The sequence below is a fragment of the Aedes albopictus genome, chromosome 2 (genome assembly GCF_035046485.1).
Source record: "Aedes albopictus strain Foshan chromosome 2, AalbF5, whole genome shotgun sequence".
NCBI classification, from domain to species: domain Eukaryota; kingdom Metazoa; phylum Arthropoda; class Insecta; order Diptera; family Culicidae; genus Aedes; species Aedes albopictus.
The window spans coordinates 277,484,257-277,510,690 of NC_085137.1; the positions used below are offsets into that span (position 1 = coordinate 277,484,257).

General features: G+C 43.1%; 2 protein-coding genes across 4 annotated transcripts in view; one reads left to right on the forward strand and one right to left on the reverse strand.

The window, feature by feature from the left end:
* Positions 1-26,434, forward strand: part of LOC109405972 (ubiquinone biosynthesis protein COQ9, mitochondrial) — a 167,101-nt gene that overhangs the window by 126,372 nt on the left and 14,295 nt on the right. The window lies entirely within an intron of this gene.
* LOC134288114 (uncharacterized) lies at positions 16,980-24,904 on the reverse strand. Its single transcript, XM_062851862.1, has 2 exons — positions 20,802-24,904; positions 16,980-20,660 (listed from the first exon to the last, which is right to left on the reverse strand). Exon 1 carries the CDS (start codon positions 23,162-23,164, stop codon positions 22,241-22,243), a length of 924 nt encoding a protein of 307 aa, XP_062707846.1. The 5' UTR covers positions 23,165-24,904; the 3' UTR covers positions 16,980-20,660; positions 20,802-22,240.

Genomic DNA, 26,434 nt, shown 5'->3' on the forward strand with positions numbered 1-26,434 from the left:
ATTTTTAATTTCATACATCTCAGAATCCCATACATAGAAATACGATTTCTTCGGCAAAGTTGATTGGTAAGTAAAGGACTTTCAGTTGATTTACCAATAGATGCGAGATTTTACCATTAGAAGACGTTAGTTTCCATTTTGCAGGCAAGGGATTAGAATTGAGCATGAGCAGCATGATTGACCGCCCGCGGTTGCTCCTCTGTTATTGCAAGGACAACTGCATTTACACAAAGAACCAACAGATGATGCTTGGGATTAGCTTTCTCTTCATTGTGTAAATGCTGGAATCCCAATACTTTTCAATAAGCAATACCAGCGCCGGCCGCGTCCGAATGCAGGTCAATTGAGGATAGAGAAGGAAGTGATGACGTGATTCTCGCTTAGGCCAATAACCGAGGAATTCTCTGCGTTACTACGAGAAGTCACTAGGAGTTTGGACAGGGGAATGGAGATGTGTTGAGGATTTTGTCGTGGTAAACGAGTGTAATGTTTTGAATCGCGATTAATAATGCGCTCGCGAAGTAATACCCTTCTAAACCTTGGACGACGAACGCGATCTTTTGTGCCTCAAAACTCACCCTACATAAGTTATTCATTCGCAACTAAGGAAAACACAATGCTAAACACCGACGCATCTGTAGTTTGCGTTTCCGCGCGAGACAATGCTGAGCGCGATCAATTCACAAGTATTAACCAAATAACACGTGATAAATAAATCAGAAAGATCTTACCGCATGGTTTGCCGTCTATCTTTTACCGACCCTCTCTTTTTCCAGAAATTCATGCAACCTTTGAGTCAAAACATTTATTCGTTTGGACTAAAATATTACAAATGTCGACACCGAAGATGACGAACCATTCAAATTTTTGTGTTCATGCAAAAAATTAAAGGAAATTATTTATTATCAACTAAATGTGCATTTGGAACTAGCGCCGACACATGACGTGACGAACTTTTCAATATTTGTTAGATAAATACACAAAAACCAGAGCTGAAGCATCTTCCATTAACTGGCCTCGAAATTACACTGAACTGCTACAACAACACACGGGTACGACGATGTGTACATTCAAATTGTCGACGACAACGCGGCCGATCCGAACGAAAAAAGCGGCACTTCCTTTGCCTCCAAAAACACACTAAACCGCCTCGTACGAAGATGAGCACGCACACAGAACGATGACGCGATGCAACGACGAACCAAGACGGACTCTCATGCAACCTTTACTATTGAGTCAAAACATTTATTCATTTTGACTAAAATATTACAAATGTCGACACCGAAGATGACAAACCAAAAAAATATTACAAAAACACAAACGAAAAAAACAGCGACAAGACATTACAACACTGCAGCCCAACACACAAGAAGTAAAGCGAATTAGCCTACCATTTTACCCAAAAACCACAAACCCAATCAAAAACACATTGCAACGACAAGGACTTCACGTGGTACACAAGAGCGACAACACACTTCGGGACCTGTTGTGTAACCTCAAAGATAAAATACCACCAGAAGAACAGTCAGGAATATATCGAATACCCTGCGATGACTGTCCGGCAGTCTATATTGGCCAAACACGCCGGAAGATGAGGGTGCGCCTGAGAGAACATAAAACAGCAGTTGAAACAAACAAAACCAACGAATCAGGGGTGGCTTCGCATGCGGCGGCATCTCATCACAATATAAATTGGAAAAATGCGAAGCTGATTAAACCGGTCAGAAAGGCTTCGCATTTAAACGCCTGGGAATCAATGTTCATCACCAACACTGAGTAACCATTGATGAACGAAGACGATCCCCCCATCACATCGTGCCTCTTCGATCTGGCTGACACCACCATCAAATAAAACAATTCTCTTCTGCGGACGAGTACGAACATCGTACGACAACGTAACCAGTCGGACATTGTCCCGAAGATGGGCAACATCGCGCCCGAAACCGGTCGACGGAAAAGGTAATTTTTTTAAATCCTTGACGATTGTAAGAACGATAAGTGTTATGTATTGTCTCGCGTCGCGTCTTGTGAATGACAAACTATCAATTTTTTTGTGTAAATGCAAAAAATGAAAGAAACATATTTATTATCAACTGATTGTGCATTGGGTACTAACGCCGACACATGACGTGACGAACTTTTCAATATTTGTTAGATAAATACACAAAAACCAGAGCAGAATTGTATAAATCCTTTAGCATTAATTATTATTATTATTATTATTATTATTATTATTATTATTATTATTATTATTATTATTATTATTATTATTATTATGATAAAATGGAAAGAGCTCACCAATAAACATCCTTCGAAGTGTCCAGTGCGTATGTGCTACAGCATCTTCCACTAACTGGCCTCTTCTCCAAAATCGCACTGAACCGCTACAACTACACACGGGTACGACGATGTGGACATTCAAATTGACGACGACGACGACGCAGCCGGTCCGAATAAAAAAGCGGCTTTTTCACTTTGCCTCAAAAATCACTCTAAACCGCCCCGTACGAAGATGAGCACAGCCAAATCTGCGACGACGACGACGCGGCAATGAAATGGCAATGAAAAAAAATGGCCTCTTCACTTTGCCTCCAAAATCACGAAGATGAGCACAGTCCAATAGACGACGACGACGACGAACGATCCGAATGAAAACGCGGCCTGTACACTTTGCCACCAAAAACTCACTAAATCGCCCCGTACGAAGATGAGCAGTCGAATAGACGACGACGACGACCGAATGAAAACGCGGCCTGTACACTTTGCCTCCAAAAACTCACTAAATCGCCCCGTACGAAAATGAGCAGTCAAATAGACGACGACGACGACGACGACGACCGAATGAAAACGCGGCCTCATTTTTGCAGGCAAGGGATTAGAATTTCTTGAAAAGTATTCTACAAGCTGGAACTTTTTTCACTTTGGACATATTGTATTCAAACCAAATTGTAATCAAACATCAATATATAATTCTTAACTTTCAAAATTTAATTTGATTTAATTCACTTATTCCTTAGATATAAGAGTTAATAGAACAACAGTCAAAAATATGATTCTGCTTAAAGCGCTCCATCTTTGTTTAGAGCTAACCAATCAAGTAGAAATAGAAATTACAGATAACAAGATGAGTAACTATCAGTCAAAATTTGAGAATTTTTGATATATTTTATAAAAAGTTACGGCTTGTTGAATGTGTTTTGGGTAATTAATAAAATTGGTATGCTTTTGAAAATTTGCAACTACCACCACTGTGTGGCAGAAATTAATACCATACGGCTATTAAACTGAAAGTCCTTGATCTACCAAACAACTTTAATGAAGCAACCACCTTCCCAATCAATCACGATCCTGAGATAAGTAAAACTAAAAATGTGTATGCCCTTTAGCTTCCACTAGGAGGGATTTGAAATCATACGGCCCATCAATTGAAAGTTCTTGACCAGCCAAACAATTTTGTCGAGGACACCAACTGTCTAAATAGTTTGGATCTTGAAATATATGGGATGGATATTACGTCAGTGTTACATCTATTTTTGATATAGTTTTATGTGAAGAATTAGCATTAAGTTAAAATTCACAAATAAAAAAAATCAGAATTCGATTCGCTAGTTGAGAGAAGTGACAGCAGCACAAGGGGCGTGCGCATTGTTTTTTCAAATCATGTTTAGGTTGGAAGTAAAAAATAAAATTTTTCAATTTGTTTTACATTTAGAGCAAAACTGATACGTTTTGCAAGATACATATATGGCCAATGCGAAAAATAATTATTTTCACCCATTTTTAGTCGGTGAAGTGAAAATATAGATGTTTTTGAAACCACCCGGACCAAAGTACAGTAGACGTTCGATAACTGCAACATGTTTACGTTTCAGTTAGCGAACAAAATTCGATAACTGCAACGTCAGATAGGCGTCAACAACCCATCAATTGACGTTAAATGAACGAAAAATTCATTCGATTGTTCATTTGGGCTAACTTGGCGCACCGTTTTGACGGATAGCGGTGCGATAACTGCAAATTTGTTGCACTTACCGGACTTGCAGTTAGAAAGCATTACAGTTAAACCGTTTGCACCGACCGAACGTCTACTGTACAAGCACAAAACGCTTTCATTGATCGACAAAATAAAGATTGCCAATGTTTTGCATTTGTTCGAAGTAATTGTACATATTGTTTTTTGTTAAGTGTTGCGGGAGGCGTTACAACCGTCAGCGCGGCAGCAGAAATGGACCACAGGGATGCTGCAGGTTTGACGGACGGCTTGTCACCCGTTAGCTTTAATGGTATGAGTAGATGAAGATAGCTCCAAATGTCAGGTAGAATAAACAAAAGTGAGAAATGTGGCTAATGAATGGCATGCAGTTGAAAGTTTCTTACTAAAATTTGTTAAAACTACTTAAATTTCTAATTGGAAAACTATGAAATAGGAATCGTGAATTGTAATGAATTTCCTATTGCTTGTGAGTGAAAAATGCAGATTGATACCTGAAGATTGAACTAACTATTGCACAAAATCTACATTTATAGGTTAACTTCCAAGCAGAATTATACTCTAACTAAAACTTAAACTACACATCTAATACGATCAACAACGACTACGACTGTGAGTAAACTTAAAATCTATTGAATGACTTATAACTAAGACGATTATGTTGACTAAAACAGGTAGATTGACTAGATGAATTATCACAGGACGGTTGTCAGGACGGAAAGAATTGACTAGAGGCACGGAGTTGTGAGTATTGATTGATCATAGTTCATTAAGGTCTGTAAATCATAAAAATATATCTATTTTAGCTTTAAAGCTTCTTCCGAAATAAATGGATTCGCTATTAGAACCGTGATCGCTATTCTACGTCTTGGACCGCGCCTACATACTTTAAAGAACTCCTCTCGATGAGAACGGTGCTGCTGTAAGTAGTTCATCTGATCCCGGAGGTCATCTAAAGGACAATCCTATGATGCCCACAACTACGCGAGCAGCGGCGGCGAAAGCCAATGCTGGCAGACCTCAGAGCGTTTGCGAGAAATGCAAAAAATCTGACCATGTAGCAGGAATGGTAGCTTGCGATAAGTGTCATCGTTGGTACCATCGTTCGTGCATGGAGATGACTGAGACGCTGGACGGTAAGTGGACATGCAAGGGCTGCATCTACACGGTGACCATAAGTGATCCTTCGATGTCCGGAAAAAGCAGTAGCAGTTCCCGGTCGGCACGAGTTCGATTGCAGCTCATGCGGCTGGAAGAAGAGAAAAAGGCCCAGGAAAAGGCGCTGGAGGAGAAAGCCGCGATCGAGAAGAAATATCTCGAGGATAAATACGCTTTGCTACTCGCTGAGGCAGAGGACGAGGAAGGCAGTCAGAGAAGTCGGCGGAGCCGAGTTAGCCGAAGTAATCATTCGGTGCAGCAGTGGATTCAAGGCTTGGACGAAGCTGCTGGAGGTAATCCAGTGTCCGTAAATGACATCGAAGACATATTTCCGCCAGTATCGATTGGCACTGGTATTCCCGTAGCAAGTAGCGGACAAGGTGGAGGAATGTTGACCAAATACACCGGAACCTTGCCTAAAGTCCCATCAAATCCGACGAATGAACGAGCGCGCTCCGGAGACAAGCAACCAACATTTCGACCTGCTATCGAATGGGTAACTGATCACGCTAGTACTGGTTGCAGGGGTTCGGTCGCTGGTGTAAACAATCAGATCACAGCTTCCACACCAATTCGATCGGCTGAAGCAGTACGAAGTTCCCGTTCGATGTATATCCAACCGCTGTTTACACAACCAGTGTATACTCAGCCTGCGTGTGCACAATCAGCAATGCCTCCACCTATACTTCCAAAGCTCGTTCCTCGACCGGCTCTACCAACGTTTTTGTTTGCTGAACCACTATCGAAGCCTCCACCTCCACAATCACGCGTTTCATTTCCGTGTATTAGCGAAGCATCGTTACTACAAGCAAACGACAAACGGCCGGCGGTATCAACAATCGATTTGCCTCCGTCGAGTTCAACACCGCAACAACAAACCGATGTGCAGCTCGAAGAGGCGGCGACTTCACAGCTCCCCTCTGTTTCCCAGTCGTCCCAGGAGCCAGTGATCCAGCAGCAAGCTATTGTGCAACCAACACCGACAACACAAGCGTCGGTCAACCCTCTATTGCCACAACAGTTGCACACACAGCAGCAACAATCGAGATCGGCGGCGAGCGTTCGGTTTGATGAATGGTCACTTCCACCGTCTGCGCTGCGAGCACCGCTTTCGTATACCCCACCTCGACCGCCTCCAGTCGATTTTGATGCAATGAGTGAGGATTCTTCGGTACATCAAACGATATCGTCGCACCGATCGCCACAACAACCGGCACAGTCTCACGTTACTCAGCAGCATCAGATGCAGGATCAGCAGGCAATGTGGGGGCACTTTCAACAGCAGTTGTCTGCCCGGCAGGTTGTGCCTAAGGAGCTCCCAACGTTTACGGGAAATCCTGAGGAATGGCCACTTTTCATAAGCAGCTACCGCAATTCTACTGCTATGTGTGGCTATTCGCAGTCCGAAAATTTGATGAGGCTGCAGAAGTGCCTCAGAGGCAAAGCATTGGAGGCAGTCCGGAGCAATCTATTGCTGCCGTCATCGGTCCCGAAAATTATGCAAACGTTGGAAACATTGTTCGGGAGCCCAGAGCGACTGGTACAGTCGCTGCTTATCAAGGTTCGTAACGTGCCTACTCCGAAAGCTGAAAGGTTAGAGACGTTGGTAAACTTCGGTCTCGTCGTTCAGAACCTGGTTGGCCATCTTCAGGCCGCCAATCAACATGCACATCTGAACAATCCAACACTTCTACAGGAGTTGGTGGATAAGTTGCCGCCACATCTCCGACTAGATTGGGCGCTTTACAAAAGAAACGCTGGACAAGTAGACTTGGGATCATTTTGCGACTACATGACTGCAATCACGTCTGCTGCCAGTGATGTGGCGCATTTCACCGACTTTGACGGAGTTCGACCCTGCGGACACGACAAGCAGAAGAAAGATAAGGCGTTCGTCAATGCTCATGTGTCTGAGCCCCGGAAGCTTGAGCAGCAAAGAAAGAAGGTGGACACTCAGGACAGGCCGTGTTACGTGTGCCAAAGCATTAGGCACCGAATCAAGGACTGCAGCAAGTTTAAATCTTTGTCGCTCGGAGAACGGCTGAAAACCGTCGAAACACACCAGCTTTGTGCAGTCTGCCTAGTCCCTCATGGAAGATGGGCCTGCAGGTCATCTCGAACTTGTGGGATCGGAGATTGCACCAAACAACACCATCCATCACTTCATCCAAACCAGCCGTCCGCCACTAAAACGACCGGTCCTGAAAGTTCAGGAGCTCGTGCAAAATCCGACGCCACGATCAACGTTCATCGCGGAATCCAAAGCGCGACGATATTCCGTGTTATCCCGGTGGTGCTGTACGGTAACGAGGCCAAACTGTCGACCTTTGCCTTTCTTGATGAAGGTTCGTCGTCGACGCTAATCGACAGAGAAGTTGCCGATCTACTGAACCTTGGTGGGACATCGCAGCCACTCTGTTTAACATGGACAGGGAAGGTGGCTCGTCACGAAAAAGACTCTCGGCTGGTTAGTTTGAAAATTTCCGGTGAGGACAGCAGCAGAAGTTTCCCATTGTCCGGTGTTAGCACTGTGAAACAGCTAGATCTTCCCGTGCAAACAATGCAGTATGAAGAATTAGCTAGTCAGTACCCCTATTTGTCCGGGCTTCCAGTGAAAAGCTATGAGGAAGCCGTGCCACGTATCCTGATTGGACTAGACAATATAAAGTTGTCACTACCCCTGAAGACACGCGGAGGACAGATAAACGGCCCGGTGGCAGCAAAAACGAGGCTCGGATGGACGATCTTCGGGAGCATCGACAATGCGAAGGTGGATTCTTTGTCTCCTGTTTTCCACATTTGTAAAAGCGCAGAAGAAAGTAGCCTTCACGACCTAGTTAAAAGCTATTTTGCAACGGAGAATCTCGGGGTTTCGGTCGCGTGTGGTCCAGAAGCTGACGAAGATCGCCGGGCAAAGGATATTTTACAACGAACAACAGTCAAGCGTGCCGACGGTCACTACGAAACCGGCTTGCTATGGCGATACGATATTATGGAGCTACCACCTAGCTACGGTATGACCGAGCGTCGCCTGATTTGCCTCGAGAAGAAGCTGCGGAAATATCCGGAACTACAAGCGAGTTTGGAAAAACAGATTGCCGAATATCAGTGCAAAGGTTACGCCCACAAAGCAACGGCTGAGGAATTGGAGGAGAACTATCCTCTTCGAACGTGGTACCTCCCACTCGGAGTGGTAACAAATCCCCGGAAGCCCGGGAAGGTGCGAATCATTTGGGATGCGGCGGCCAAGGCGCGTGGAGTGTCTCTGAACGACATGCTCCTCAAGGGGCCGGACCTTCTCACTTCGTTGCCAGCTGTGTTATGTCGTTTTCGGCAGAGACAGGTCGCGATTGCAGGTGACATCCGCGAGATGTATCACCAGCTGAAGATTAGACGAGAAGATCGGCAAGTTCAGCGGTTTCTGTACAGAAGTGATACGACAAAGAAGCCTGACGTATTCGTGATGGATGTGGCCACCTTCGGCTCGACATGTTCGCCCTGTTCAGCCAACTTTGTCAAGAACAAGAACGCTATGGAATGGAAAGACGATTATCCAGAAGCGGCGACTGCGGTAGTTGAAAACCACTATGTGGACGATTACCTGGATAGTCGAGATTCGGAGGATGATATGGTCAAACTGGCCATGGACGTGCGAATGATCCTGGAAAGCGCCGGATTTGAACTGCGAAACTGGAGATCCAATTCCAAGAAAGTGCTGCATCTCATGGGTGAAGAAGCAACGGACTGCAGAAAGGACTTCAGCGTCGATAAAGAAAGCCAAATGGAACGCGTCCTAGGTATGGCCTGGCTACCCGACGAGGATGTTTTTGTGTATTCCGTGAAGTTACCGAATGATTTCGACTGCTCAGAATCAACAAACACCATCACGAAACGAAGTGTCCTTAGATTCGTAATGAGTGTGTTTGATCCGCTTGGACTAATATCAAACCTGCTCATCCATGGTAAGATGCTGATCCAAGATCTTTGGAGGGCTAAGGTTGGATGGGACGAGGCTATTCCAGCAGAAATATCCAAGCAGTGGGAACGATGGATCGCACAGCTTTCCAAACTGGACCAAATTCGGATCCCGCGTTGCTATTTTCCCGGATACGATCCGGATAGTTTCCAAACGATGCAGTTACATGTATTCGTGGATGCGAGTGAGTCGGCCTTCGCTTGTGTCGCCTACTTTCGGATCGTCGATCGCGGCCAGCCAAGATGTACGTTGGTAGCCTCCAAGGCGAAAGTTGCTCCCTTAATCTCGATGTCCGTTCCTAGATTGGAACTACAAGCGGCGGTCATTGGTAGCCGTTTAGCAAAATCCATTGCCGAGTACCACACGATTCCCGTGCGACGCAGATTTTTCTGGAGCGACTCCACAACAGTCCTAGCGTGGATAAACTCGGATACAAGGAGGTATCGCCAGTATGTAGCAGTGCGTATTGGAGAGATCCTAGAAGAAACGGAACCTGAAGAGTGGCGTTGGATCGGAACAAAGCTTAACATTGCAGACGACGCTACAAAATGGGGAAAGGGTCCCACAATGCAAATGGAGAGTCATTGGTTCACTGGACCTGATTTTCTGATCCAGTCGGAGAGCAACTGGCCGCATCATCGGCCGTTATCAACGGGCACTAAAGAAGAACTGCGTGCTATACATGTACACCGAACAATACTAATACAACCAATTATCAAGTATGACCGGTTTTCTAAGTGGGAACGAATGCTTCGCGCCATGGCATTTGTATACTCCTTTATGGATCGTCTGCGGAAACCCGTTAAGAACGAGACCGAATTGCAATTGAAGCAAGAAGACTTGGTACGGGCGGAAAGGACGTTGTGGCGGCTCGCTCAAGCAGAAGCATACGCCGACGAGATTGCTGCTCTTGAGCAAATGAAAACGTCCGAAAACAGCAAACCTTTGAAATTGGAAAACAGTAGTCCTATCAAACAACTATCACCGTTTCTGGATGAGTTCGGCGTCATACGCATGCAAGGTCGAACAGAGGCCTGTGCGCTAGCACCGTATGATGCGCGGTTTCCTGTAATATTGCCAAAAAACCATCGGGTAACTGAGCTCTTGGTAGACTGGTACCACAAACGTCTTGGTCACCACAACAGTGAAACCGTGGTGAACGAAATACGTCAAAGGTATCACATTTCGGCTCTTCGGACGATGGTGCGACAGGTGGCGAAGCAGTGTCAGTGGTGCACTGTGTACAAGGCACATCCAGTAGTGCCTAGAATGGCACCTCTTCCAGAAGCACGCGTGACTCCGTTCGTTCGTCCTTTCTCGTTGGTTGGAATTGATTATTTCGGGCCGTTTTTGATAAAAATCGGCCGTAGTCAGGTGAAACGCTGGGTGGCTCTCTTCACATGTTTGGTGATTAGAGCAGTACATCTGGAAGTAGCCGCGTCACTATCTACGGAATCCTGTAAGTTAGCTCTGCGGCGATTCATCGCGCGGCGAGGTGCACCGACACAAATCTACACCGACCATGGAACAAATTTTGTCGGTGCCAGTCGAGAGCTGGCCGGAGAGATAGCTGCAATGAATCGCGAGTTGTCAGAGACGTTCACCGATACTAGAACACGCTGGTTCTTCATCCCGCCGTCCTCCCCGCACATGGGAGGTGCATGGGAGAGGATGGTCAGAGCGGTGAAAATAGCTATGGAGTCCATCAACAAATCTCGCGCTCCATCAGAAGAAGTGTTTCACACAATACTCTGCGATGCGGAAGCGATGGTCAACTCAAGACCATTGACTTACGTGCCACTGGAGACGTCGGACCAAGAGGCTTTAACTCCGAATCACTTTATTCTTCTGAGTTCAAATGGGGTTAAGCAGCAGGAAAAAGCCCTCGCTACGGAAGGTGAAGCCCTGCGAAACGGATGGAATCTTTGTCGTTTTGTCCTGGATCAGTTCTGGGCAAGATGGATTCGGGAGTATCTACCGGACTTGACTCGACGGACCAAGTGGCAAGAAGATGTGAAGCCTATCCAAGAAGGTGATGTCGTTTTCATCGTGGGCGAGGCTATTCGCAATCAATGGCCTCGAGGCAAGGTGTTGAAGGTCATCCCTGGAAAAGATGGTCGTATTCGACAAGTGGATGTTCAGACCGCTACAGGAATTCTTCGCCGTCCCGTAGCGAAGCTAGCCGTGCTGGACGTACATCCGAAAGGTAATCCTGCTGGATCGGAGCAGCATTACGGGGAGGGGGATGTTGCGGGAGGCGTTACAACCGTCAGCGCGGCAGCAGAAATGGACCACAGGGATGCTGCAGGTTTGACGGACGGCTTGTCACCCGTTAGCTTTAATGGTATGAGTAGATGAAGATAGCTCCAAATGTCAGGTAGAATAAACAAAAGTGAGAAATGTGGCTAATGAATGGCATGCAGTTGAAAGTTTCTTACTAAAATTTGTTAAAACTACTTAAATTTCTAATTGGAAAACTATGAAATAGGAATCGTGAATTGTAATGAATTTCCTATTGCTTGTGAGTGAAAAATGCAGATTGATACCTGAAGATTGAACTAACTATTGCACAAAATCTACATTTATAGGTTAACTTCCAAGCAGAATTATACTCTAACTAAAACTTAAACTACACATCTAATACGATCAACAACGACTACGACTGTGAGTAAACTTAAAATCTATTGAATGACTTATAACTAAGACGATTATGTTGACTAAAACAGGTAGATTGACTAGATGAATTATCACAGGACGGTTGTCAGGACGGAAAGAATTGACTAGAGGCACGGAGTTGTGAGTATTGATTGATCATAGTTCATTAAGGTCTGTAAATCATAAAAATATATCTATTTTAGCTTTAAAGCTTCTTCCGAAATAAATGGATTCGCTATTAGAACCGTGATCGCTATTCTACGTCTTGGACCGCGCCTACATTAAGAAATATAAAATAGAAATTCTTTTCGATTATCAGTAAAGTTTAAGAAACCAAAAACTCATTAGCTCGCCCCTCGAAATTACAGATTGGTTGTCATTTTCATTTTGACATTGAATTATGACATCCACATGACATGACATGACTTTTTAGTTGGCTGACAGCTCAACTAACGGAGTCCCAACTAAAAAGTCACCCAACTAATAAACCCCCAACCATCGGGTCATGACTGTACATGCACCGTAATGTAGACGGTTCAACAATACCGCATACTGTTCGAACTGTATCCCGAATAGGCGGTTAAGCAAATCTTATGGTTATCGTTTATGCGGGTTGTCAAGAATTTTCAGTTTAAAAGCCGTTTGCTCCAAGTTTATAACTGACTAGTGGTAGTTGAAATTTTGTAAAATCATGCACTTTATATTTATTCAAAAAGTATTCAACATGTGACTTCTTATAAAGTGCCCAAAAATTTTGCCAAAAAAAAGTTTCTCAACTAGTCAAAAATTGTTGAAAACTACTTGAGAAATTCTAAACTATTGTAAATTTTTAATTAGCGTCGCCTAGTGTGTCTGAATCTCACATCCAATAGTAAATCAGCCGTAAGTTTTTGACTTATCAAACAACTTTGCCAAAGACACTAACTCTCTAAGTAATTATGACTCTGACATATAGTCCCCTTAATGCTGGAACTAGGTAACTCGAAATTTGACGTTTTTGAGTTAAATATAGCATTATATCGAGCTTTTTGAGCTCTATAATATATCCAAAGACTAATGAAATACGATTAGGGAAAGTTCATTTATTACGTCCATCGTTTTTCTGGATTTCTAGACCCCCCCCCCCTCCCCCCTCTGTCGAGCTATTTCCCTATACCTTATACATGCACTGTCACACTATCCTAGACGAACCCCCCACCCCTAGGTAGAAGCTGAGTTAGCATTCAAAACCAAAAAAAGTGTTGTTTTAAGGCTCCATATTTCTGAAACAACTGCATGAAAAAATGTAAAATTTTCAAAGTCGTTTTTCTCGAAACTTTGATTTCCGAGTTACCTAGTTCTAGCATTAATGGGACGATATATAGGATGGATTTTTTTGTCAGAATTAGGTCTATTTGTCTCTGGAATCACAGAAATTGATGCCCCTAAGTAGTATGCAGATCCTCAGGTATGTCTTGGTTCAATAACTGCTCGCACATACACGCAGAAAAAAAGCATGGTAAAATCAAAAATATTTCAGGTAAACTCAAATAAATTGTCAATTTGTTCTGGCAACAAAAATAAAACTGTTTGGAGCAAATCAAACGTCACATTTGAAGCAAATTCAATCCATTTTTGAAACAAACATGTATCTTCTGACAGGTTATGTTAGAAACAAATGTAAAAATTTTTGTTTTTTTTTTTTGTGGCAGGTCGGCCCTACGGAAATATTTGTTTTCTTCTCTAGGAAAATCCACTTCCCGCGTGGCACTTTCAATGCCAACATAATGTAGATAACATACGCTCCCGAAATCAATGAGATTTCGTGGAAACTTTTGGTGAAACTTGCCTTTTTTGCAAGAGGAAATCTTGTTTGGTGATGCAGCTGGAACTTGAGAGTTTTGTTTATGTTCTCGACGGTGAAACGGGGGGCTCTTCAATGGGTATTGTAGAAATCAATATGTAAATGAGCTTGTTTTAAACATTAATATTTTAGTTTGAAATATTTTATCAGTTTACCGAATAAACATGAATATTTTTGTTTCAAACGAACGACATTTGTCTCCGTGATCTTAAAGCGTTTTTAATTGAATCAATGACATTGCATAAATTATAGAAAAAATGTTTAATTCGACGGCATGATTAGTTTTATGCTGCAAAATCTAAATATCTGGCGGTGCGAAGTAATGAATATCAACGGTTTAGTCTTTGGGACAATATTAGATGAATATGGGTGGTACTAGGCCGATGACACAGCGTAACAAAAATTAACTTTTGGTCTGTCTCAAGAGCAAACTTATGTGTCTCTGACAGATTTTGAGCCGCTGAATCCGAATCTGGGCTCAGATTTGCTCCAACACGTCACAATTTTGAGCTATACCTCAATTTATAGCGCAAAATATGCGATTTTGGACTTTTTTGACTGCAAGCCATTAGGCATGGAAATATTTTTTTAAGCAATCAAAATGTTAATTGGCTAATTGACATCTAAATTAACGACTCATGCAAAATATTTCATTTTACCAAATCGAATTTGATAGTTTTAAGCGACTTATGTTAGGTACGATATTTCCCGTACAAGTCACCCTCCAAAAGTTGCATGCAAGTTTTCATACTAACATTAAATGCTTAAATCTATCAAATTTGATTAGGTAAAACGAAATATTTTACATGAGTCGTTAATTTAGATGTTAACTTACCAATTAATCTTTTGATTGCTTAAAAAAAAATCCATGCTTAATGGCTTGCAGTCAAAAAAGCCCAAAATCGCATATTTTGCCCTATAAATTGAGGTATAGCTCAAAATTGTGACGTGTTGGAGCAAATCTGAGCCCGGATTCGGATTCAGCGGCCCAAAATCCTTCGGAGACACATAAGTTTGCTCTTGAGACAAAAAAATGTTGCGCTGTGTGATGGGTACCATTAACCTACATGAAGGAGTTTTCATACTGTTGATAGCAATCACTTGGCCCTCCCCTGGAGCCATTTGTCACAAAACGGATTTTCAATAGAATAAAGTTGCTCTTGGAGCAGTGAAAATAATGCAATAATATATTCACAAATTCGGGTAATTTTGGCTGATAATTCTGATTCTAAAATGATGTGCATTTTCGTGACGTTACAACGCGAGCTGAACCCTGTTTGAAACTGTACGCCACGAAATGTAAAAGTCGATTATCCAAAAACGAATCCGAAATGCATATGTTTTATTTCACTGCATTGAAGAACAAACCAATAAATTTCAATGGTGGGAGAAATTTTCAGTTTAAAATACAAATCCGAGCATTTTTTTCAAGATGTTGATTGCGTGGTAGAGGGGGTCGAATTCTAGCGCCTTGTAACGTCACGCTACAAATACGCATTTTAAACAAGTTTTTCTAATGAAAACTAAATGTTAAACAAGTCAAACATATCGGAAATTTTATAAGGAATCTGAATATGACAAAATATTTTGAGGTTTACAGTCGTTTTTATGAATTATAGTGAAAAATCTGACTACGAATGCGTAGAAACGTTGTAACGTCACGCTAGAATGTGTCATCTACTTTTCCATACTGGATCATTATGCAACTAAAATGAGTTGTATTATGAAAATAAGTTGCATAATGTCCATAATGCATCTTATTTGAGTTGCATTATGAACCTACACTGCAAAAACTGCAAATATTTATTTCATGGCTTGTACACATATATTTTTGCAATTTGTATAGACAAATACTGTTTATGTGTGACACACATAACGAACTTTTTTTGGTATTTATCGTTCTGATGTGTGATTTACACACAAAAACAATACCGAATAACAAATATAATCAATAGATGTGTTCAAATTGTTTTTATAGGTAAGAAGAGCAGTTTTTCCGGGGATTAATCTTACAAGTTTGATCCATAAAACTGCAGAATATATTGACCAATGATCGACGAAATTTGTCGAAAAAAATCCCTATACCGCACGAAAAGCACGTTATCCAGCATTTTACAAGCGCTAATGGCCGCCAGAATTTTGCTCCCTTTCTGGTAGGGATCAGCCGATTTGACGTTTGGCTTGTGTCGCCTAGCAGCTGATCGACAAGATCGAACATCAATTTTATCGATCAACTGCCAAACGACACAAGCCAGACGTTAAATCGGCTTATCCCTACCAGAAAGTGAAGAAAATTCTGGCGGCCATTAGCGCTCGTAAAATGCTGGATAGGGCAATATAGTTTTGGTTTTGCGATAGTATCAGGCAACACTTCAGCAAAAACGGAAGAAATCCGGAGAAATTCTTTGCAACTCTGAGAAGAAAAATGCACTCAGCTGCACAGTGTCTTTCCCCAAGTTATGAACACTATGCAACTCAAATGAGTTGCATTATGACAAACATCATTGCATAAAATGTTGTATGGAACTCGTTGCAAAATTTGATTTTTCAGCACTTTTCGTATTTATCCAACTCGGTAAGCCTCGTTAGATAAATGTACGACTCGTGCTGGAAAAATCAAATTTTTGCAACTCATTACATAAATAACTATTTCAGCACTGCAAACAACGTTCCGTTTTATATTTTAGTACAAGGCAGCGTGCATCGTATTGAGTTGTCCAAAAAATGTCTCACGAAACCTAATGCAAGCCTATCCATATACGTGAGAATAAAAGATGTTTACAAAGTTTGTAAGGAGAGGCTTTCAGCCCTTACCCGCTGTTACCCGGCAGGGCGGCCTAAAGCAGGGTACCTCCACTAAATTAAGGATTTCGGATGAAATGAAATGTGTAAATATAAATAATTTTTCAATTTTCAATAAACTCTAATAACTACTCAAACCTGCGTTTTGCCCCGTTCTCCCCAAGGCACTTTGGCTTCGGTCGACTCGTTGGGGCCCTTGCTGCAGTGGTGGTGGTGGTCGTCGTTGGCTCCCGCACGGTCTATGTGGAGCACCTTCCTTCTTCTTCTTTCTTCTTCTTCTTTGGGCACTGGGGTTGCCGAAGCAACCGTCCTTGGCAGTTAGTTAGGGAGAAGAGCGGGCTCCTTTGTCGGATCCCCCCTAGCGACGGTGGCGATAATACGCCGGGCAAGTCACTCGCCGTGACTAACCCTGGTAGTCTCCGCAAAGTACTACCACAGGTGGTGAGCCCCTTTACACCTACCTGTCTTCGTCCTCCTTGACGTTTAGCTACACGGGCGAGACTGGCTCTACTGGCTGAGCCCGTGTAGCGAGGACGGTGGGTTTTCGTCGACAGTTGGCTAAACCGCCGGGAAGCGAATCACTCCTTTATAATTAGCTTCCCGTGATGGCGGCGGTCGTCACCCTTGTAGCACTATCACTTTCACAGCACTACACTTTGGTTCCCGAACCACGGGCCGGCACTTTTCCGTTGGAATTCACTTCCCGGATACTTCCGTCGGTGCTGGGAACAATCATCCAGCAATAAACGGCGCGAAAACGGCACTTTCTTCTCATTCCCGGGGGTAGAAAAACGGGTGAAAATACGCGTCCTTCGCACTACGTGGTTCGTAACTTTCTTTCCTTGTTTGATCAAAACAAAACAGCCACCACACACCGAACTCGATTCTTCTGCTGCTGTTGCTGCGTCGATGTGTGCAATGGAGTGGGAAATTGGGGTCAAATGCCTCACCGGTACAATAATTTCGATTTTATTTTCCCTATACTAATTTCACAAATCAAATAAAAATAACAAAATAACAATTTAAAATGATTCAAAACACAGTGGTGTATGTAGGTAAAATGCACACTAAAATTAAAGTACACAAAATTGTAACCACAGGTTACAATCTCGCCCACACCGAGGAGAAAAAAAATGGAAACCATTTTTTTACTAACCCTAACACCTAACACCGATAACAATATATATAACGAATTAAAATGAAATAAATTAACAAGGAAATAAATAAAAATAAATAATAAAATGTAAATAAAAAATCTGCCTAACCTAACCAAACAAAGACATTTTCCACAGATTTAAATGTAACAAAGACACAATCAAGGAACGACCGAACAAAAAGAAAAAGCTAAATCGGTACATCGTCTCGTGGTTGTTCTGCAGACAAGGACTGGGACCCGTCGCTATTAACGGCACCGGACCACCCTCGACACACCCGGAAAAAAACTAACCATAGGGTCTATGGTGAAAACCATTTCTGCATCATACAGTGTACCAGCTACAATAAAGTGTATTGTGATGAAATGGTTCGCTATACTATACATTTACATTGAATTTTTATGTAACAATATACTATACTGTTTTTCTTACGTTTGAACCATTCACTTTTCCGAAACATTATTTTACCGTGAATTTTGTATTATTTCTGGTGTTCGATTTGAATAGGTCGTATGTTTGCTGTGATTCATATGCAGATTCGACCTATTCAAATCGAACACCAGAATTTATTCAGTTTAACATTTTTTCCGTGCTTTGTTTTGTTGATGTTTGTGACTTTTTTAATGCAAAGGAAAGCTTTCATAGGAAAGAGAAAAAAGTGAATAAGTTGAAACATCAATTGAAAATCAATAACATGTTTAAATCAGTGGTAAACCAAATGTCCTATCCTAAGAACTGCAGGTCCAAGCAGGGGTCCAAGAGATATGGCGGGCTAGGTGTGTAGAGTGCGATGAGTGAAATAAGAATGTAGGCCAACCCGGAATGATGCAGGTCAGATTACCGTAAATCAGTGGATGAGTTCATCATCAACACTATTATTTCTGTATTTGCATTTAGGGGAATTTCCTCCTCTTCTCTCATGTGAACTTGCCTTCGACCACAATCGAATCAAATGCGATTGACAAACTTTATCTTTGACGTAGAGCCATCTTTAACACATGAACTGGACTGAACACTGAAATGACTTTTAATATAGGTTCGTCTGCGGGTTCGCTTTTTAACCTAACTTATACTTGAATCGAACTTGACAGTTTTCTCATGAGTTGTTATGTATTTCCGTGTATTTCGAACTTTAGTCAAACTGGAGCCTCAATATTGCAATAACGGTTAAGCACGCTGTAATGATACTTATGTACCTCGTCACCCACTTCATGCAACTACATTAGTGGTCTAATAATACTTAGCGCGCTCGGCATAGTTCCATCATGCCGCTCAAAGTGTTGCCACAAATAATGCTTAGTTTGCGAAACCCAGTTATCTGGCTGGTGGGGCATGGGAGCCTAAGCTTCAACTGTTAATGCAATCAGAGACTACTCTGACCTCGACTCAGACTTGGACGTGGGCGATCCAATATATGAAGGGTTATCCAAAACGCTCTGGAGAATTTCCAAAGCGTATCTCATAATGCTAGTAAGCCTGAGATGCCATTAATAGAAGGAAAATGACAAGATAATATAACATTATTTGGTTTATGTAATGTAAACCAACACAACATAACAAAAGAGAACCATTCCAAAACCATTTAATTAAATGTATAACCGGTACTGAAACTACAGTTAAAAACAATATATTTACGGTACATTTTATTGTTTGAAACCATATGTGTACCATACAATGTACGGTTTATTAAAACCCACGTATCAGTATTTATAACAATTCATTTACAATATAATGTATGGTTTTGCAAAAAAATATATATGGAGAAAAATATTTTTTTATATTGTTACGATACTTAACCACCCGTATAGTATATTGTAAAAATCTTATTTACAATTTACTGTATGGTACTGTACATTACATTTTATTGTTTTTGTATTTTTATTTTTACAGTAGTGTCTATTGTAAAAATATGGTTTTAAATAGTACTGTTACAATACAACGTTCGGTTTTTCTACTGTATTTTTTATTCGGGCATCCGGTTCTCAATGGGAGAGCTAAGAATCTTCAACTCCCCCAGATCAATTCGGGATAACACTCAAAACAACCTGACTTCCTAAAACCCTGCTAGCCTCCGGTCGGAAGTAGCATAGCAGAGGAACGGTTGTCGTGGTCTTGTTTTTCTTGTTATTTTTTTTTTCCGACGTCCAGTATTCCCGTCCTGACGGTATTTATATTTACTAGACAGGTGGGGTTTCAATTCAATCCACATTCATCCAAAGTGTATCACTCATTCATCCTAATCATTGGCCTACGCGCACACACAATCACACAAGACATTTGAATGTGTTGGAGCTAGTCCACCATGGCCATCCAAGCCATAGCGAGGCTAGCTCCGTCGATGTCTGTTTCTAAATTACAATGAAAATAAAACGCTAGACACCTTCCATCAAACTAGACGGCTGCCGACTGATACCTCAATCAGCAACCGCTACACTCTTTATTCATTCCAGGTAAATACAATTGTTCAATCTTCTTCAATAACAACATACCTACGCCAACAAATCTACCTCGCTCCAACACTCCAAACTCGTACCTGAAGGTTCGACGCTACCCGAGCGTTCAACGCTACCTAACTTCCAACACTCTTCCTTAGCGTCGCAACCTTCGAAACACGATCACCTCCTCCTGGATCGAAGCTCCTCCTCACTCCAACGCTTGACAAGTGGCCCAACTCCGACGCTTGCACCAGCCTTACACCATTTCCGAGCTCCGATTAGGTCCATCTCCGAGCTCCACCTTCATGTTGTCTTCCGGATCACTCCTCCTGTCACCAACCTCTTCGTCCAGGTGCGACCACCGAGCTGCATCCGATCCAACTCAACAATCCTCGAGCTCCTTCCGGTGACCAGCCAGCAGTCATCCAGTTGACCCGTATCGCCAACATTCCCATGGATCCTGTCCTCCGTTGCAGCCAATCCATCCGCCCAAGGATCCCGTGCTGCGACTCCGCGGCTTATGCGGCCGATCCTTCTCCCGGTCGATACGTGCTGTGGAACACGTTCCTGGGCCCATAACCTGTTGGAGGCTAGTCCACCATGGCCACGCAGGCCATAGCGAGGCTAGCTCCGTCGATGCCTGTTTCTAAATTACAATAAAAATAAAACGCTAGACATCTTCCATCAAACTAGACGGCTGCCGACTGATACCTCAATCAGCAACCGCTACACTCTTTATTCATTCCAGGTATATACAATTGTTCAATCTTCTTCAATAACAACATACCTACGCCAACAAATCTACCTCGCTCCAACACTCCAAACTCGTACCTGAAGGTTCGACGCTACCCGAGCGTTCAACGCTACCTAACTTCCAACAGAATGAACACCCCGCCATTTCACACACTATCACTCATTCTCATTCACTCTCATTATTTTCACTCATCCTATACATTTTCTCACTCATACCTTACACAAAATACCAAAACAAACAGGCAATGAACGCAAGGTATTGTCTTTTACGCTACAAGTAATTCCTTTTCCAAGGATACTTGAGCAAGACACCGAACGTGAATGCAGATCACTTACGAACTGATTCCGTAGGGAATCAGTCGAATTTCCCCGATTCTGGGAGATAAAATAACGAAGATACAACAAATTAGAAAAGGTTAAAATGGTGTTGTCATCTATGCGCGGGAAATCAACATGAAGATAACTTTCAGTGTACAGGTGCGCATACATAGATGACCTCCCGAATGGATCGGCGATCGCGGTTTAAGTCCTTCTGTCAGGGAAGAAAGATTAAGTTGGGGTGTTGATAATGAATTGAGGTGATGAACCCTAGAGGTTCACAACCTCGAAGAGTTGTCAGGTGCCGGGAGATTTAGGTGTCGGCTCCTGAGGAAAGAAGATGATTGCCAGCGTGAAGTGATGCGTGGTGCTCCCGGATCCATCGATCTTCGGAAGCTCCCAAGTGAGCAACCCGGTGAAGTCGATGTGGTGGATCCAAAGAGCTCTTGGAAGATTTTATTTTCACGCTGGCTTGGGAAAATTTGCTGCCCTCCAACGGCTCAATCAGGCTGTGGGCGACACCATTCTTCTTCAGGTGAGTATTGTGAGTAAATATAGTGTACTGACCATGGTGTCCCTAGTTTGGTGACGTACCCTAGTTGCCAAACCTAAGTTTAACAGTCCTGGGTTGCCGCAGAGCTTTTGAAATCGGACACTCACTCTGATGTTCCACTGGATTTTCTCACAATTCTCACGCTGAATATGATGTTTACTTGCAGGTCATCGTTGAGCAATATGCAAGCAACGAATGCCTGAATCAAATTAATGGAGATGTTACTATTTTTGAAGTTAAAATGTGTGGCTTCATGGTCGTGCGGCTAAGGTCACCAAGCCTTTAGTCGCATCGTGCTAAGGAGCGCGGGTTTGATTCCCGCCGCAGCTGTCAGGAAAAGTTTTCGGCTGTGCCACTGGGCGTTGCATGCTAGTCCGTTGTCTAGTGTCGTGCTTCCTTCAAAGAGCAAATAGCTCACTGGAAGCATTAAACGTGTCCGTGTCTTTTTTTTTTAATTTAATATTCACTCTCACTGTACCAATTTGGGAAAATTTGCTCTGAAAATTATTTGATTGAGAAACTCTATTTGAAGAATTGGTACAGGTAGGAGCTACGGGAATTTTCTATTGAAGATTTACAGAGAGATTAGATTCCCAACAGGTTTAATTGGATCTAATCCCATTTTGCAAACAATAAGGGCATCGAGAAGCTTCAAATCCCTTAAATCCACACAGTACGCAGAAAACACGCTTGGGCTTTGAACACTTTTCATGTTCATGCCCCTGAATTCCGCAGTTGTAGCACACTCCCAAGTGTGGCGGACGGTGTTTGTCCACCAGGGAGCTCAAACATATTATGCCTTCTTGTCGCGACTGTGGAGATTTAGGGATTATACCAGTCTTCTCCCGGAGATTTTTATCTGGTCGTCCTCCCGTTTCTTCGAAACGAAGAAGTGGAGGTCTATTTCGTTTTGGTGACGATGGAGGGCTGTTCTTATAGTAGAATACCCTTGGTTTGTACCCATTTCCATTGTCACGAGGCTGTTGTTGCTGCTGCCTCTTTCTAGAACCATCGTAGGCAGGCTTACTTGAAATAGTAGATACTTCCTTGGGAACTCCAAATACTTTTTGGTAAATGGAGGTTTTGGAAGCATCTATGGTCTTTCCGATTAGCATCAACTCGGACAATGTGTTCACCGGCTTGAAGACGAGAACCTGCTTGTAATCAGGTCTCAGGTTTCGCTTGAGGATGTCCAACTTCTCGTGGGAACTTAGCGGCGCAGGCATAGCACGGAAGATCTTCTCCATCTCAAGATAAAAATCTTGGAAGGATTCATTCCTCTGCTGTCGCCGCTGAGACGCTTTCATCCTCAGCGCAGCATCAAGTTCCGGGTGCACGAAGTTTGCCTTCAACTCGCACACCAGGTGATTCCAGTTGTAGAACCGCTTCTGGGAACGCATTGCTTGGAACCAAGCCAACGCGTTACCGGTGAACAAATGCATTGCCGAGCTAAACAATTCTGCCTCGGACATTTGTTCTGACTCAGCGTAATGGTGGACACATTCCAAAAATTCGTTGAGTCCCATTCCTTCGTCATTCCCAGCATACTTCCTGATTTTCCAATCGGCCACCCGTTGTGGCCGACGCTGGTAACCGGTGATCTCCACCGATGTTGCTCTTTCCGGCTGACGCGGAAGCGTTAAATTCGGAAGAGTAGTCTGGTAAAAGTTCTGGGAATTGTGCGAAGGTCCGAGATTGTCGAAACGTTTGGAATTGTCCGCATTACGGGAGTCAAAACGTCTTTGAAATGGTTGACTGGGTAGTCCAAAGTTCTTGCTAGAAGTTTGCTTCTGCAGGTTCTGCGGAGTACCCAAACCTTCTAACGCTTGCTGATCAAAATCAGGCAAATCCGGTAAATCGGAACTTTGTTGCAATCGAAGATCTTGCGTATCTACCGGCAAGCTCGGGGAGTTTATGTTAGGAATAATTTTGCTGACAATGTCCTGTAACTCAGAAATCTTCTCGTGAAGTGTTTGCACTTCACGGTTAGTTTTCTGTAGTCCCGATGCAATCGTACCAATGGACGCAATGCGCTACCTAGTTTTCTGACTACATCTTCGAGTGAATCAACTCTAGATGCAGTCCTAGTTTCGCTTTGATTGATCTGCTCTTGCGTCCTTTTGATCTCCGCCCTTATGTCAAGTAAGACATCGCGAATTTCTTCGCCCACCGCCTGATTGGAGGATGCTTCAACGATTGGAAGTTGATTTCCTTTCGGTGAAACATCCTTCCCCGCGGCAATTTGAGCCAGCAAATCCTCACCATCATCTTCTTTGTCTTCCTCGGTTGGCGTGAAGGGAGGCACCAAACTTTTCGCGAAGTGGTAGTTATCAAGGGCTACCACATCGCCCAACAAATTTGCAAAGGTCTTATTGGCCTCCCCGACGACATAGTTTTTGACGATTTGGAGCCGAGCACCCAGATGGAGCAATCTGCTCCGGTAAACCTTCTTGTTCGGACACCTGTACCCCAAATCCTCCTTCATGGACTCAAATTTGCCACGACAAAGCTCCAATTCAGCGTCAATATCCCCTTCAAAGGAGCGGACAGCGGTCTCGGAGCATTTCTGCTCACTGGCCAAAAACGCTCGCAGTCGACTACGCTTTTTGGAACTCGATTGACCCGATTTAGGAGGGATAACAACACCGCGGGAGTTCAATTCAAAGTCAATTTCGTCAGGTTCTACATAAGTGATCGGCACGCAAATGGAAATAGGCGACGTTGAACTCCCCCAACGTCAACATGTCGATCGGCATTTTGACGAATGAGCAACACAAATTTTCAAAATGTGGACGAAATCAAAACTTACCAACTGTTTCGTTAGTATAAATACGGTGAGGAACCAAGTTTCGGCTTACTGACGGTTCCAAAATGGTTCTCGGTCACCAAGTTGCGTCAAATGCTACCCCAAATCGGCCCAGAAGAATCAAAAATCCCGCCCTGAGAACAAAGAGACCCAAAATGCACCAATTCGTTCTGCAGACGAGACGAATAACCGATTTAGGACACAAAACAACAAAATAAAATAAATAATACGACCACGCGACTGTGGAAAATATCCCCACCACTGTGTTTATTCCACCCAAAATCCAAATTTTGGTGGAGTACCCCTCGCTCAGTGGAAAAAATCGAAGATTTTTTCGCAAGCCCCACGTTGGGCGCCAATTGTAAGGAGAGGCTTTCAGCCCTTACCCGCTGTTACCCGGCAGGGCGGCCTAAAGCAGGGTACCTCCACTAAATTAAGGATTTCGGATGAAATGAAATGTGTAAATATAAATAATTTTTCAATTTTCAATAAACTCTAATAACTACTCAAACCTGCGTTTTGCCCCGTTCTCCCCAAGGCACTTTGGCTTCGGTCGACTCGTTGGGGCCCTTGCTGCAGTGGTGGTGGTGGTCGTCGTTGGCTCCCGCACGGTCTATGTGGAGCACCTTCCTTCTTCTTCTTTCTTCTTCTTCTTTGGGCACTGGGGTTGCCGAAGCAACCGTCCTTGGCAGTTAGCTAGGGGGAAGAGCGGGCTCCTTTGTCGGATCCCCCTAGCGACGGTGGCGATAATACGCCAGGCAAGTCACTCGCCGTGACTAGCCCTGGTAGTCTCCGCAAAGTACTACCACAGGTGGTGAGCCCCTTTACACCTACCTGTCTTCGTCCTCCTTGACGTTTAGCTACACGGGCGAGACTGGCTCTACTGGCTGAGCCCGTGTAGCGAGGACAGTGGGTTTTCGTCGACACTTGGCTAAACCGCCGGGAAGCGAATCACTCCGTTATAATTAGCTTCCCGTGATGGCGGCGGTCGTCACCCTTGTAGCACTATCACTTTCACATCACTACACTTTGGTTCCCGAACCACGGGCCGGCACTTTTCCGTTGGAATTCACTTCCCGGATACTTCCGTCGGTGCTGGGAACAACCATCCAGCAATAAACGGCGCGAAAACGGCACTTTCTTCTCATTCCCGGGGGTAGAAAAACGGATGAATATACGCGTCCGTCGCACTACGTGGTTCGTAACTTTCTTTCCTTGTTTGATCAAAACAAAACAGCCACCACACACCGCACTCGATTCTTCTGCTGCTGTTGCTGCGTCGATGTGTGCAATGGGGTGGGAAATTGGGGTCAAATGCCTCACCGGTACAATAATTTCGATTTTATTTTCCCCATACTAATTTCACAAATCAAATAAAAATAACAAAATAACAATTTAAAATGATCCAAAACACAGTGGTGTATGTGGGTAAAATGCACACTAAAATTAAAGTACACAAAATTGTAACCACAGGTTACAAGTTCTTACAGATAGATTAACACGGGAAATCTGAACACAAACCACTACCACACAGGAATTTGGATTGGTCAATTAACACATCCCAGCTAACACGAAGTCTTATATGACTAGTTGACCCAACGTGGCTAGCTAGAAAAAGATTGTTTTTAAAATTCCAGTTACACTTCTTCAATGAAACTGTTTTCGAGAACATTCCAGAATCTTTCTCCAGGATGCTTCTCTTTTGAACGTTTAGTAATCTCCAGAAAGTTCTCAAAATTTAATGAATTCTGATTTTCCAGAACTTTTCAGAAGGTCCATTCGACATTTTTTTTTCTTGAACGTTGACAAACTCCCCGAACATAATCGGCATTAAATAATTTGTTCCAGAAAATTCCAGAAGGTTAGTTTTCTTGTTCTTCCTGAAACATTCAGTAACTTCATGAAAGTACCTGGGAAGTTTAATGTTCCAGAATATTCTAGAGATTTTTTTCTGTTTTAACTTGGAATGTTCAGTAGCTTCCAGAAATTT

Excerpts from the sequence above, each read along its gene's own strand:
- LOC134288114 (XM_062851862.1), bottom strand. The coding sequence starts at position 23,164 with ATGGGACTCAACGAATTTTTGGAATGTGTCCACCATTACGCTGAGTCA.